This window comes from Exophiala mesophila (assembly GCF_000836275.1).
Source record: "Exophiala mesophila strain CBS 40295 unplaced genomic scaffold supercont1.2, whole genome shotgun sequence".
In the NCBI taxonomy this organism is placed as follows: domain Eukaryota; kingdom Fungi; phylum Ascomycota; class Eurotiomycetes; order Chaetothyriales; family Herpotrichiellaceae; genus Exophiala; species Exophiala mesophila.
Genome location: NW_015622505.1, coordinates 3,842,094 through 3,857,015, shown reverse-complemented (window position 1 = coordinate 3,857,015; position 14,922 = coordinate 3,842,094). Strand labels below are relative to the sequence as shown.

General features: G+C 50.7%; 5 protein-coding genes across 8 annotated transcripts; 3 read left to right on the top strand and 2 right to left on the bottom strand.

Annotated features, from left to right (window-relative positions):
• The first annotated feature begins 667 nt into the window (after positions 1-667).
• PV10_03176 lies at positions 668-4,598 on the top strand. Of its 2 annotated transcripts, XM_016367592.1 has the most exons (3): positions 699-851; positions 916-1,140; positions 1,219-4,598. In XM_016367592.1, exons 2-3 carry the CDS (start codon positions 1,037-1,039, stop codon positions 4,238-4,240), a joined length of 3,126 nt encoding a protein of 1,041 aa, XP_016227110.1. In that variant the 5' UTR covers positions 699-851; positions 916-1,036; the 3' UTR covers positions 4,241-4,598. The 2 variants fall into 2 exon arrangements, with proteins under 2 accessions (XP_016227111.1, XP_016227110.1); XM_016367593.1 differs by having other exon boundaries at positions 668-851; positions 916-4,598.
• A 166-nt stretch (positions 4,599-4,764) lies between these two features.
• Positions 4,765-6,566, top strand: PV10_03175. Of its 2 annotated transcripts, XM_016367591.1 has the most exons (4): positions 4,765-5,488; positions 5,563-5,797; positions 5,876-6,198; positions 6,271-6,566. In XM_016367591.1, exons 1-3 carry the CDS (start codon positions 5,152-5,154, stop codon positions 6,159-6,161), a joined length of 858 nt encoding a protein of 285 aa, XP_016227109.1. In that variant the 5' UTR covers positions 4,765-5,151; the 3' UTR covers positions 6,162-6,198; positions 6,271-6,566. The 2 variants fall into 2 exon arrangements, with proteins under 2 accessions (XP_016227109.1, XP_016227108.1); XM_016367590.1 differs by having other exon boundaries at positions 5,876-6,566.
• On the bottom strand, positions 6,193-7,311 carry PV10_03174 (uncharacterized protein; the record flags this gene model as incomplete). Its single annotated transcript, XM_016367589.1, has 1 exon — positions 6,193-7,311. The coding sequence occupies one exon, from the start codon at positions 7,309-7,311 to the stop codon at positions 6,247-6,249; it is 1,065 nt and encodes a 354-aa protein (XP_016227107.1). The 3' UTR covers positions 6,193-6,246.
• A 983-nt stretch (positions 7,312-8,294) lies between these two features.
• PV10_03173 (uncharacterized protein) lies at positions 8,295-9,689 on the top strand. Its single transcript, XM_016367588.1, has 2 exons — positions 8,295-8,723; positions 8,856-9,689. The coding sequence occupies exons 1-2, from the start codon at positions 8,371-8,373 to the stop codon at positions 9,556-9,558; spliced, it is 1,056 nt and encodes a 351-aa protein (XP_016227106.1). The 5' UTR covers positions 8,295-8,370; the 3' UTR covers positions 9,559-9,689.
• On the bottom strand, positions 9,609-13,655 carry PV10_03172. 2 transcript variants are annotated; one of them, XM_016367587.1, is made up of 5 exons: positions 12,565-13,655; positions 12,025-12,512; positions 11,638-11,975; positions 11,053-11,588; positions 9,609-10,988 (listed from the first exon to the last, which is right to left on the bottom strand). In XM_016367587.1, the coding sequence occupies exons 1-5, from the start codon at positions 13,088-13,090 to the stop codon at positions 10,954-10,956; spliced, it is 1,923 nt and encodes a 640-aa protein (XP_016227105.1). In that variant the 5' UTR covers positions 13,091-13,655; the 3' UTR covers positions 9,609-10,953. The 2 variants fall into 2 exon arrangements, with proteins under 2 accessions (XP_016227105.1, XP_016227104.1); XM_016367586.1 differs by having other exon boundaries at positions 9,609-11,588.
• Between the last annotated feature and the right edge of the window lie 1,267 nt (positions 13,656-14,922).

The following is a 14,922-nucleotide window of genomic DNA, read 5'->3' as shown; positions in this document are numbered from 1 at the left end:
GAAATCTGAAGATTTTTCATCGTCATCATCTTTCAGTAGCTCGAATAAGTATTCAACCAGTCTTGCTTGAGCCCTGTGGGCAGGAGGGTAAATGCCGGCATAAGGACCATGTCGAGACTCGGGGCAGATACCGCAGGCTTGGGGCCTGAGGCTGACTCTTGGGTAGCAGGTGCAGAGTTTTTCATGTCGGGAGGATCAGCAAAGGCATCGAGAATGAAGAAGGAAAATAGGGAGATTCGAGTTGAAGACCTGCGGGCGATGCTCAGGCATGATTTTCAAGCAATCTTGGTGATAATTTTCAGCATTTAGTTGTTGAGGTTGAAAGATATCAGAATCAAAGTGCGGCGCAGGGAGCAGCCAGGGCTGACGGAAGGAGGGGTTGGTAGGGAGGCACCACGGACAGTCGCCCTTTCCCAACAATCAAATGTGGGAACTGTAGCTGTAGGAAGGTGCAGGCACAGGATTAATGAACATGTTAATGTGTCTCTTTGTTGGCTTCTCGAGTTATCGAAAGATAGATATGATTGATCGTTTTATCGAGGAGGTGCAGTTGTCGCAGAAGTCGAAACACTCCTACCACCACCCGAGGGCGTATTTCCGTCGCCCAGATCCCCATTTTTAGTGGCGGCAGGACGGCTGGGTAACCTCATCTCGACTTCATTCCCATCAACCACCCATCCCATTCCAACCTACACAGTGGCCTGATGCCTCTCATTTGCTCCCTACAGATCATTCACATCGTCAACCTGGCCTAGGGTCACCCTCTGTACATTCAATTCTCCTTTTCCTTCGCTCTCGGCATCTTTGCGATCGACATATGTGGAGTCCGCAGCAAAGGAAACACACAAGAGGTATCAAAATCCCTGATGCATACATACATTTTCCTCACAACACAATCATGCTAACCATGTATAGTCTACCTGACGGTTTCGCCTATGACCACGATTTTTCATTTGCATCATCTAAGAACAATATTCATGATAATTAAGACCGCTGTGTCCACTATCAAGTAATTCATACCAGCACAAATGTCTCAATGGCGGCCACGGTAGCACCACCACAAAACAGTCTAGCAAATATCTCGACAAGTATATCTCAAACACAAATGGACAACTCAATGTCTGAACCTGTTCCCTCGAGGTATGAAAAGACCAGTTGTCACTTCACACCTCTCCGGTATATATATTAGGCCAAGCTTTAACACTGACCCGACCCCAGCCATGACCCCCTTATACTCCCGACAACGAACCTTTCAATGATCAAAATGGAAGACGTCGACGATGGAGATACATCTAGCGGCCCTGGCTCCATTATTCGCAATCTTCAGTTGGGGAGTGAAGCTCGTGACTCCCCAAACAGCTCCTTGACCTCGATATCGGTTGCATCATCTATTGCTGATCCAAAATCCAACGTCTTCCAAGACCCTAAAATTGAATCCCATCATTCCAACGACACTCGCTCCTTCATGTATGCAAAAGCACCAGCAACTGCTCGGGCCAAGTCGTCCATTCCTCCGAGGCTGTCTGCATCCGAATATGCAACCCAATGTGTGGCTGCTGCCGAGGCCTCCCGCCTGGACCCTTTCTCCCTACATCAAGACGAACACCGCCTCTTGCAGGATAAATTATGCATGTCTCATGTGACGGTCTATTTGAATATCCGGAACGGGATACTCAGGCTGTGGACTCGAAATCCCAGCTTGAGTGTCACCCTCGAGGAAGCAATTGGCTGTGCAAGAGATGATCGCTGGACTCGCTTGGCCTGTTTCGCCTACGAGTGGCTTATGCGAAATGGCTATATCAATTTTGGTTGTGTCGAAACTCCCTTAACCAACAAAGTTGGTCGGGGCCGTAAGAAGGACCCGTCCCGAGAGACCATTGTTGTCATTGGCGGTGGCATGGCAGGTCTGAGTACTGCCAGGCAACTCACAAACCTCTTTCATCATTATTCCGATCACAAATTACCTAGGATCATTGTTCTTGAAGGCCGCCAACGGATAGGAGGACGAATCTACTCGCATCCATTGACCAGCATGCACTCTTCCAAACTCGCACCCCATCAAAGACCAACAGCCGAGATGGGAGCTCACATTATCGTCGGATTCGAACGCGGAAATCCTCTCGATGCCATCGTTCGTGGCCAACTTGCACTAGACTACCACTTGCTCCGAGACCTCTCCACCCTCTACGATATCGACGGTGTACCCGTTAATGGTGCTAACGACGCCATGATCGAGCGGCTCTATAATGACGTTCTTGACCGGACAGGGCACTATCGTCTAAAAAATAGTGTTAAGAAGACTGCCGAAGGTGACAAAGAGCTGATTCAAGCCGGTCGGGAACCTGCAACGGATGAATCCCTGACCATAAGGCAGTTTGAAGAAGCCACAGCCCTCGGGACGATCGACCAACTCCTTCCCAAGAAAAAATCACGAAGACGAGGGGCGGGGCATCGGGCGGCTAAGGGCGACAACCCAACAGAAGAGATCGAAACCAGCACTGAGACAAAGATGCAGTTGCCAGCCGCACAAGCCGCCAAAGAGTTTGGATTTCTTCTAAGGAAAACGACAGAGATGCACGAAACTCTCGAACTGGAGGATCTTGCTCAGCAACCCAATCAGTCCCTCGGCTCCGTCATGGATGCGGGGATTGACCAGTACCAAAAGTTTCTCGACCTAAAACCCTATGCGCTACGGCTCATCAATTGGCACTTTGCTAATCTCGAGTATGCTAATGCTGCTAACGTGGACAAACTAAGCCTTCGCGGCTGGGACCAAGACATTGGAAACGAGTTCGAAGGAGAACATGCGCAGGTCGTCGGTGGCTATCAGCAGGTCCCACGAGCCTTATGGCGGTATCCTGACCCGCTAGATGTGCGGACTAACAAGGCCGTGAAAAGCATCAAGTACAGTGCAGCTGGCACACAGGGAAAAGCTACAGTGACCTGTGAAGATGGCCAGTCTATCGAGGCGGACAAAGTTGTGTTCGCAGCGCCACTGGGCGTTCTGAAAGAGCAATCGATCCAGTTCGACCCCCCTCTGCCACAGTGGAAGCGTGACGCCGTCCAGAGGATGGGATTCGGCCTGCTCAACAAGGTCATTCTGGTCTTTGAGCGGCCATTCTGGGACGTGAACCGCGACATGTTTGGTCTGCTTCGTTCTCCCCGCAGTGGCAATGGATACCATCAAAGTGAGTACAAGGCGGGTCGTGGCCAATTCTACCTCTTCTGGAACTGCATTGAAACATCAGGTCTTCCTGTCCTGATTGCATTGATGGCTGGCGAAGCGGCCCATGAGGCTGAGAAGCTAAGCGACGAAACCGTGGTCTCTGAGTGCGTACATCAACTGCGCAACATTTTTGGAGTGGCCAATGTGCCGCCACCTATTGAATCTATTGTCACGCGATGGGGTTCGGACAGATTCGCTCGTGGCACTTATTCATTCGTGGCCGCAGAAGCCCAGCCTGGAGACTACGACCTCATTGCCGCGCCCATCTCGAATCTTTATTTCGCTGGTGAGGCAACCATTGCCAGCCATCCTGCAACGGTGCACGGTGCGTATCTGTCTGGGTTACGTGCGGCCCGTGAAGTCTTTGAGTCGATGGTTGGCGAGATCGCCATTCCGGAAAAACTAGTTCTCTCAAATTCTGCCAAGAGAACATCTTCCACGCTCACGGAATTGACAAACATGGACACACATCTGGCTCAAGGTGGCAAGAGAAAAGGAGACGAAATCTTGCCGACCGGCACATTCACGCGGCCAGTCAAGGAGAAGGACAATTCTCTTCACGGTGCTTATGACGCGGCCATGTGGGTGCGCATTTATAACGATCTTGGCCCTCCACCAGTGAAACCAGTAAAATCCAATATCAACTCGTTTCTCCTGTTCTCTGGGGAGCATTGGGAAGAGGTCAAGGCGCGGGTCGCGGCTGAGAAGAAGAAGGCTGGGAAGAAGGGAAAACAGTCGGAACGGGACCAGGTCCGTGTAGAACTTGGTAAGATGTGGGCGGCATTGTCGGATGAAGAGAAGAAGCCATATACAGAGCGCACAAACAAGAACCGAGAAGAAAACGAGAAGGCGTTCCAGGAGTGGTCTGTTAAGGCTGCGGACTGGGACCGTCGAACATGGGAGGTCAAGGACGTGTGGATCAAGGAAGGGAACAGCTTTGAGGAATTCTGCAAGCGCAAGCAGCAAGACGATGATGCCATGGATGCAGAATCGGCCAAGCGGCCAAAGATCTGAGACTTGAGGGAAAAGCATCATTGCGTTAATTGAAGGGAATGGGTTTTGGGCAATGCGTCTCGAGCTGCATGAAACTTGGGAGTACTGTTATTGACATTAGGTACCTACCACGGTATGCAACATGAGGCAGGGGATATGCTCTACAGCTAGTCTATAACTTTGATGGAGTCAGACGCTAGCCAGACATCTTGAATGCGATTGGCATTGACGTTAGTAGGATATTAGACAGACATGACATGGGCATAGTGTTACAGCCTCGATGGATCAATTACGGAGTACGGAGTATGTTCTGTACTCGTCTTGGCGATGGCGATGGCGATGGTAGTTTGTGGATAGGCAAAGATGGCAAACAAGCGACCCCAGATAGCTTAAAATATGCGACGGAGTTGTCAGTTTCTTCTCAGGCGCCCGATACCGCATATCCACACATCCTATCGCCCTCCTCGCCCTCCTCGCGCTCGCCCACTTCCACTTCCCCTCACGCTCCGAGCACCAATGACAACGTCATCTGGCCATCTCCAATCTTCAACGACATGGAGGAGTCAGAGAAAGTTCAAAGCACTGCATATGGCGCAAGCCAAGTATCTCCAGACGTCTGCCGTGAAAAGACCCTTTTCCTTCCCCATCCTTGGTCATATTCCCAACGCAGTTCCAAGTCACCTTTCTATCGTCATGTCAACATCATCTGGAGTTTTGTAGCTCACTGAACGGATCATTACAGCGTGTGCCGCGCACGCAAGTCACCACAAACGATCGAGTAACGAGTAGCCCGGACTTCTGCAGAGACTGGTCGAGATAAATACCCGTACCTACTAATCGTCTGCGACCAGCAACCAAGTATTCCCTCACATCAACATCCACAGCACAGCACAGCACAGTACAGTACAGCATCATCTCCCCCTCCCCACAAAATGGGCGCCTTCTTTGAAACCCTACCACCATCTCTAGTTGACTGGCTACTCGCCCAACGAGTCCTCTACGTCGCATCAGCCCCTCTGTCAGGCGATGGATGCGTCAATGTTTCACCAAAGGGCATCACTGATAAAGGAGGACCCTTTTTCGGTGTCCTTCGAGAACCAAAAAAGAACCCCAACGACAAGGATGTGATCAAGAAGTTCTGGTATGTCGATTTAACAGGTTCTGGTATCGAAACTACAAGTCATTTGCATGAGCCTGGAAACGGCAGGATTACGGTTATGTTTAACGCATTTGAAGGACCACCGAGAATTTTGAGGATTTATGGAAAAGGTGAGTCGAGTCGAGTCGAGTCTAGCATGTTGAGTTGAATGGCTTGGGCACTAACATTATATCACCCATCACAGGCACACCACTCGAATACGGAACCAAGGAATTCAATGACCTAGTCAAATCCGAAAACCTGAAGCTCATCAACGGTACCCGCAGTATCGTCATGGTTGATATCCATCAAGTGGGAACCTCATGCGGGTTCTCCGTCCCAACTTACGAATGGACCGGCTACCGAACCACATTGCACGACTTTTTCGATAAGAAAGTCGCGTGTGAAGAGGCAGGGAATCGAAAAGAGGGCATTGAAGTGTACGTCATGTCATGTTCTGGTTCTCCATCAAGATTCAAAGAAAGCAAGAATACTGACTGACTGATCCACTTTTTCAGATACTGGGCATTCAAAAACGCATGGAGTATGGATGGTCTGCCTGGCTTGAAGAGGGGAGTTCAAACAGCCATCACTGATAGTGTCAAGCCGATTAAGAAAATGGTCGGGAAGTACGCTCCCATCGACGGACCTCGGATGCCTAGGAAGGTATACACGGCAAATCAGTTGATTTTGGTCAGCATGTCGAGTTCGCTCCTGTCGGTGTTGATGGTCCTGGTCGCGCTTATGGTTTATGGCACCGATACATTGGAGACGACCAAGGTGTGGATTAAATCTCGATCTTGATTCTGATTCACATCATGCGCATGCATCTTGTCACGAGGTATGCATTTTAGAATTTGTTTTTAACAACCACTATCTGTCTGCCTGTCTACTGAACACTAGGTGGCGTTAGGGCCTGCTGGACATGTTTGGGCGGAATATCTGCGTTGTTGCTCGCAAGTTCGGGGAATAGTTCACTCAACAACATCTCAACATCCGGTTCCAGAGCGCAAGGCCTGCCGCTAGCGGGCGAGTTGAATTGGTTGTTGAACACATTGTCGTCCGACCAACTTGATGGCGTACAAGCGCTTCCCGTTGTCTCTGTAGATTGAGGAGACAGTTGTCTAAGTGGTTCAGATGAGGCGTGGTTGTTAGTGTCAAATGTAAAGCTCGCTCCGAGATCTATGTCGTTGCTGAACTCTAGCTCGGGTAGATCATGAGATTTGACATTTCGATCTGTGACGTGGCTGTCGCTCCCTCTTCGCTGGAGGTTTTCTGCCATTTCCCGCGGAGTCATGCCCTGCAGTTTCTTGAAGACACGTTGAAGGTGCCATTTGCTTAAGCCCACTTCTTTGGACAGTTGTGAAAGACTCAGTTGTTTGCCCTGCATGGCAGCATGCCGGACGAGTTCTGCAGTCTGATGGATTTTAAATCGAATGTCGTCCGGGTCAGGACGTTGCCGTGATGTTTCAACTGTGACGGGCGGGTCGACAGATCCTGTCTTTTCGGTCTCATGGGGCGTCGAACAGCTCGTTACGCTGGGCGATCCTCGCCCTGGCTTGCACCGTTTGCACGGCCTGTAACCAGCTTTCAGAGCCTGGTCTGGAGTGTCGAAGAACTCGACGTTGGCTCTTCGCGCAAGTCGGGCACTGCAGTCGGGTCTGCAATAGATCCCTGTGGTTCGTACTGCATAGATGAACGCATCGCTTGCGTCCGAGTCGCGAGTGGTCAGTGCAGTCCACCGTGTTGTAGGCGTCGAATACCTGGTCGACGGCAAGGGGTTAGAAACCGGCGTCCCTGCTAAGCCAGCGCCCGAAGAGGTCGATGCGGCGGTTTGAATACCTGAAGTATCATGGCCGGCTGCATCGATATCTTCTGAGCGTAATTCATCGAAAAGGAAGTACGACGCGGTAGTGAGAGATTCAATGGAAGTCGGATCGAGCATAGGATTCATCGTGACGTGAATCTGGGCCCGAGACCTCATTCCACTGAATGAACTGTGGATTTGACGAGTACGCTGATGTTATTATAGTCGTGTCTCAATCTCGTGTTGACCTTTGGTGTGATATAGGGCAAAACATCATTCACCCTGATCCCCCCGTCCTCATGATATTTGAGGCATCGCAACATATCCACGTTCGTATCCGGGAGGTTCAACCAGTCATCGTGATTGGCCATATTGAAAGCAACGCCAGGCAGCATACTCCACTGTGGAGACTAAGTAGTTCGCTTGTCACGTGCTCAACTGGAGTCCTCCCACCTACCAGGCTTGATAGTTATTAATCAATAACGATCTCTTTCCCTTCTTGTTTCTATCAATGGCAGTGCGACTGTCATGACACAATTGCCTAGCAAAGACAGGTCGCCATGACTGTTGTCGAGAGTTCTTGGACATGCTGCTGGGAGATACTGAGCGGATTGAAATGTTTGTTCATGCCTTCAATGTTGTTACATTGGAGACACTCGTTCCTGCCCCGAAACCACACCGTTCCTACCTGTTGTTGGAATTGACGAAATAGGCAATACCTTGAAGAATAGAAAGAAACAAAACTCGTCGGTTTTCCCTCATCTAAAACAACTCACCCTTAAGCGCTGAAGAATGGCGGGCATGGTCGACATGATTGTGTCCAACATTAGTGACAACACCTTCTTGATTTCGAGTTTTCTAATTTCTAGAACAACGAAGCCGTCGTGATCGAAATGTGTCCCAGCATTGTGTCACTGATGCTGTGACATGTTGGTTGGAAAGTCCATTTGAAAAGTGACATGTTGAGAGGCTGCGCTAATCCCAAAACTGCAAGGTAAACATTTTAAACGCGATCGCGCTCTGTAAGTGAACTCGCGCCATCTGGGGTTCAATGATGACCCACAACAGCAAATACCGTGGTACGCATGCACAGTGTATCTTCACTGTAACTCTACTGAAAACGGTTCTGTCATAACCATACTGACAAGGGGACAGCGATTATATCCCAACCTGAAAACCATCATCTTGCCTCGACCTCCTAAACCCATGGGCGCAACGAAAGCGAATCCCAATTCAGAAATGGCCTCATCCAACACTGAGCCGAGGGGCAGTGATGGCTTTGCACATCTGTCCCCACACATCCGTCACATATCGCGAAGTACAATCCGCAGAAAATGGAAGCCATTGCCGCAGTCTTCCCAGGACCGTATCAGGGCAAACCTATTATCTCTCAAGGCGCGTCGAGCCGGTGCCAATGATCACAGCAGGGTGCCAACGATGGCATCGCTGAAAACAAAAAGTCAAGATTCAACGAAGCAGCCGCAGCGTTGGCCGGGCCGGACAAAGAAACAAGAGGCCGATGAGGAGTATCAGGCCGCGGTGGACATGGTGACAGAAAAGTGAGTGAACGAATCTCAATTCTATGTCTCGAGTCGGTGCTGCAAGACTTGGGAAGAAGACAAACTGCGCACCACAAAGGAGGACTTTGTTATAGACGTGGTGTCAATACTGATGGCCATGTTCTTGTATAGGCTACTCGGACGCATACCACGGATGCCTTTCCCGCCGTCATCGACCAATTCCAACCCCAACGGCAATTCGAACAACCACACCGACGAGAGTTTCTCTTTGGAAGCGACGCTGCACCGCATCAGCACACTCGAATCTACTCTATCAATGCACACATCGACCTCACACCTCTTGCGCGCACAGATGAAACGCGAGAAACGGGCGCTAAGACGGGATCGCGCCGAGCTTGACACTCTGCAAACCGCTCTGAGGAGTGAGACTAGGTTGCGGAAAGTCCAGGAACGCGGCTTGCATCCTGTGACTAGAGCCCTGAACCATTCAATAGACCATGGCGTGGCCAGGGGACAACGTGGCAAAGCCCGGCAGAGAAGTGCTAGTGCGCCAGGTGACGACGCCGAAGAGGAATCTAGCGATGATGACGAATCATCACAACAGCTGCAACAGCAGCGGCAGCCGCAGCCACATCTACGGCCGACACAAAGAAATCCACCCAGCAGTGGCACGTCTCTCAATTACGATCTAGAGCCAGACATGAAAAACATCATGACGCGATTACGAAGTCATCTCACGAGTATGCAGACGAATACTGATGGGATGCAACCCGTTCTGCAGGCTATGGACAAGACCAAAGTTGCTCTTGACCAGTTCGTGACGATGAGGTTTACAGGAGCGGATCGAGATAGAGCATGCGGGCTTCATGACTAGCTTTAGGCCAAGAGAAGACCACTGGTGTTGATGACGCAACGATCTTGTGTAAAACGATAAGACTGATTGATTATGCGATGGGTGTCTGTCTCTCCGTGTCCAAGATGAACGAGTACTATGTATATCAGGACTACTCGTACGTGCTGTACCTATGTGCAGGTGCCTATAGGACCGCATTGTCGAAACATACGTGAGAGGACGAGACAACCATGAATACAAGATTGAATGCATCACTTTTTGTATATGTCGACAACCGCCACTCCAGATGCTCGGTTGTGTAGATTACTTCATCCACCAGGACATAAACCTCAATTTCCCAAACATGACACCAGTGCTTCGAAGAGACACGGCAGCTTCCCTGGCCTGCGAGTTCAAATATCCCATATCGTGGACCTCCTTAACATTAACTCCTGGCTTGAGGTCTTCTCGTAATATCTCCCGCATGCGTTTGTGCAGGTGTGCCTGGGTCTTTCATCGTCTGCCAGAACAAACCTTGCGGAAGACCAAAAAGTATCCAACCCCAATGCAGAGTTAGAGTTGTGAATGGAAAATGCAGATAGCGATTGTGGTATCTCAGAGGAAAAAACTGAAACGATAAGCTGACGGATTGAAAACTGCCCCTCTTCGGGTTACACCTTACTCCAAGGATTCCAAACTCGGTGACCGTTTAAACAGATGATATGAACCTAATAGGTCAATGGACAACAGCTCCATAGACCTTTGGCTCTTCGTTCGGCGCCGGTGTCGGTGGATATTCGCCCGGGATGTGCAGGTCCGAAATTGTGGTCTGGCTTTTGGCTCTCGATTTCAGTGTATAATCAGTAGGTGCCGTATCTGTAGATCGTGGTCCGACAAAGACACCATTTGCGTCAAAAAGACTCTCCGTTTGGCTGGGATGACCGATACTTGTCGGAACAGTCGACAATGTGCCGGTCTCGGTGCCTGAAGATGCCGCATTCCCTAGAGCTGAACTGGGCGCGGTGGTGGTCTCGCTCATTGCACGCGGACCCGTGGGTGCATCGGTGGGTGCAACAGTTGCAACGGGGATAGGTGGAGATGAGTGGCCGTAGGAAGGAATTCCGGAATTTTCCTCTTCCACAGGTGATGTTTCTGTTGGTTCTTTTTTCTTCTCATGATGATAAATAGCTCCTGCGGTGGCCGCTGCACCGACGACTCCAACACCAATGGGGGCCATCCACTCTCCATATTGACTGGCTCCGCTTTGAGGAGCAATTGCGCCGTGTGATGTGGAGGTTATATTGGGGTGGTGGCCGGCAGTATACTGTGGCTGTCCCGCAGGCTCATGTATGTGAGACCCATCAGGTTGCAACTCGGTATGCCGTTCGGTGGAGCCAATAAACGGTATACCACTGCCAGGGAGACTTCCTGCAGCAGCTATGATGTCCCGGTCGCGATCGGAGCTTTCTCCACTAGAAGGTGAAAGCGGTGCTTGTAAGCCTCGTTGAACATTGACATCTGATGGAAATCGCCCACCTGGTGCAGGTCGTTGTTGTGGTGGACGCCATCCAGCCTCGGATCGATTATCGTCGAGATCGTCGATTCCTGCCACTCCAAGGCCACTTGCTCCGGCGAGAAGCGCCCCCTCGGCCACAGAGTTGCCACGCACGGATTGTTCACCCGAGAATGCGATGCGATCAGCCTCGTCCTCTTCGAGGGCGCCGTCTGAGCTGATGATGCTAGCAGGCTTCAAACTGTTGCCAGAAATGGAACGAGCATGCTGACGGCGGACGAATTCGTTGCGCTCCTCGCCACGCTTCTCAGTCAGCTCTTTGATGTCGTTGAACCACGCCAACATGGTGTCATGAGTCTCGGCTCTGAAGACCCAAGAATGACCACGATGCATAGACCCTGTCTGTCGTCCTTTGAGCATGAATTTGTGAGACGAAGAATCCTCTTCGGAGTGTGACCCCAGCTTTTGTTCAGGTAAGAAAAGAGACATTACTGGTGACTGCGAGGCAATGCGATCGGCAGATTTAAACTCGTGAAGATGAGTGGGAGATAGGATATACCTGCAATATGAATTAGAGGGGGCATTTTGAAAAGAGAAAGTGGGCTTACCATCCAGGGGTATAATTCTTGAGATATTTGCTCTTTCGCTCGAGCATACCACTCCTAACTTCAATCGCGGCAGGATGATCCTTGCCTGGATAGACAATATGAGAGAACTGTCGGACAGGGTTCCTCGGGTCGATCATCTGGTTATTTGTGGTGACGAATTCGTCCCATTCATGGTCCTTGGTCATTGCCAAAGGACCTTCCTTCAATTTCTCGGCTGCGTCGTATGAGTCGTCTGCTTCACGACGGAGAATGCCAGCAACGACATTGTACGCCTTTTGAATCTCGCCGACGACAATCGACTCGAGTTCACGGCCAGAAGCCTCAAGGTTCAGGTATGCCTAAAAGAGTCAGTGTGGCTCTGTCAATCGTAGGTAGAAGTTCACTCACCCGATGGAGGTAATTTTCCTCGTCGATTTGACGTTCAATCTGTCTGTCAACGGAGAGCTTGACAAGGAATGGATCCCCCTTGCCGCTTGTTGCAGCAGCATCATGATCAACGGACCCTAAAGCCTCCTGAAGTTGGCGAACAGCATTTTTCGAGTTGTTTTGCTCTTTGTCCACCGAATTCTTAAAATCGCCGGACAGGCTTTTAATTTCCTTGATCTTCTGTTGTAGATCACTGCGAAGGCCGGTCAGCTGGATTATTACTTCATTGTGGAGGTCGCGAGCTTTGTTGGCTTCATTTAGAGCTTGTTTGTGGAAGTCTCTGAGAATGTAGGCTGCGTCTCCGATACCACCAGCGTTGAGGAAACCTGGGGGCAGGGTAGTGTTATTGATGACATTTGAGGTAGAGATGAGGGATTTGGCACGAGTTTCGTATGTCCTGTGCAGATCTCTAAAGTAGTTGATCAGGTCTTTGAGAACCTTTCGCCATGCTAAAAGGGGGTCAGTGCAAGTTTGCAGTCGATTTTCGTTGCGCACACATACCTTGAAAGCGATTCGCAAGAAGCTCTGTTGGGTTACCTGAAGTTGGAACAGGGCAGTAGAAGACGCTGTTGGTTTCCTCAGTCTCTCCATACTTTTCTTTCTCTCCCAGCTGCAAGCTCCGAACAGAGCCAGCGTAGCTACTACGTTTGCTAGCGGTTCTCTTCAAGCTTGAGCTTTTATGGAGGGAGGCTTTCTTTTTCAAGGTGCCACCTCTTGATGGTAAAGCAGAATGGGAGTTCGAGAGCTGAGAATTGGAGCGAGGAAGCTCGGGCGCATCTTCATTCAGAGTTGACCGGGGAGGATCCTCATCATAATTGCTGTGAGAAAGGAGAGAAGGTTGTTGGTGCACAGCGTTCTGAGATTGTTCTTCTCTGGAAATGGTGTCTATGGGTTGAGTTCCAGAGAAGGAGGGGGCTCTCGAAGAAGGCTTGATGCTGTTGACATGCGCAGAATGCATCGAGTGAGCTGCGTTTGGGGAGATTGGCCCGGGAATGGCGGAGAGGGGGGTAATGGGTCTGGAAGCCATGTTGAAGTCGAGGAAAGCGATGAGAGCTCAAGTTGGCTGTCAGGGGTGCACTGGCGCGATGTGAGGAAAGTCGGTCCAAGTTGGAAAGCTAGCTTGATAGCTATCTCGTCGAGGACATGGCGCGGAAGGAGATGAGTCTGTGTGAGTGCTGCAGGTATATCTCGCTGTTGCAGTTGAACAGGACGAGGGAGTTGGGTGGGAGTGATAGATGGTGGTGATTGAGAAAGGAAGGTGATGAGAAGGTGGAGAGCTACGGGGTGATGAGGTGCAAGACCTGTGAGGGACGGTGAAGGACAAAGGAAACGAGATGCGACGATGGAAGGAAGGAGTGGGTGGGTGGTTGGAAAGTGGATGACGTCGATTTCCTTGTCCTGGTGGAGGTCGAGGAATGCAGGAAGGTAGCTGGGTGGCAGATGATAACCACAACGGCTGGAGACGACAAGACTCCAGGCAAGCAGGCAAGTTACAATAATAGGTACTAGGATTAACCCGAGAGCTGTGCCGTTAGTAAGAAGGAGACTCTGACACTCTTCTTGGACTACTGGACGGTGATGTGGTGGTGCGGTGGTGCGGTGGTGCTGGATCTGTGCAGGAATATGTGTCTCGTCTCAGCGAGTGGTCTGTGGTTGTTCGGTGCAACCGGCAACGTGGGAAATGAAAAAAGGGCTGCCGAAGTGATTGACGAAAGAGGGGGGAAGTATGATGATGAGTGACAGAGATCACCAGGGTCTATTGGGTTAGGCCGAACTTGGATGAGCACTGATGGGGCGACGCAGTACTCGGGGTGGTGGTTTGGCTTGGTTGATGACTCGATGGCATCACCATAGTGGAATTTGCACCCAGACAGCTCGGCGGGAGCACTGGTGGCCAGGGTCAGAGTGGGGAGGTGGAGAGACTCGAGAGGCCATAGACGCTCGTCCAAGCTCCATGACCGCCAACCTGGACCACCGTGCCACCTCTACTCCGTAATGCCCCCCAGCACCAATTGACTCTATTAGCCAGCGAGCCACTAGCAGACCTTAGCCATTTCCCACCCGCACATGCGCCCTCGATGGCCCAAGGGGCGCCCTTGGCCCACTGTTGCCCTGCTAGTCGATTAATTAACTGCAGTGGCGCAGATACGCCATGAATCACGACCTCTTAACTATTTCGAGCCGAGCAGGTGCCGCAATGTACCTGCAAGCACGGTCTAGCATAGCAATCCTTGGTAGGAATAAGTCTGCATATTCCAGCATCCAGCTCCAAGGTCCAACGCAGACCGGTGCCTGCGCATATCTAAAGTACTGACCAAGGAAGCTGAAACTTGCAGTAGTGACAATTCCATCAAGATAGAGCTGCCGACCTCGCGAGGCACAGCTCTTAAGGAGGAATTAGCAGGATCTTAGGGGCTCGGGCTCCACAGACTCAGCTGCAATGGTCACAGGCCTGGGTCAACTTTCAAAGTTCCCAAGCACCTCAAGTAGGGACAGAGTCGCTCCCAGCAAAACTTCCTTCTCGTAGTGCCTGCCATTCTCTAGACTGAGGATGACCCCAATCCAGGCGGGAATGAGTGCTTAGATGAGCGCCGTGACAGCTCCCCGAGGTGCCACATTGACCCGTAAAGATCTTGGCTTAGGGCTCCTCGTGTCCAATTCAAGTCATATGCGAACTCCAATTAGCTCTGATGGTTGGGTCTGGGGGAGGGTGGGTATTATTATGGGTGTGCTATTTACTCTACCTTTGGAATTATTGATTCATGTACGTCACACTTGTGGAATCTCGAGGTATCAATCATAGTAATAGCGAACTATTAGACAAGAGTAAAAACTCTTCAATTTATCGCTTCTATTCAA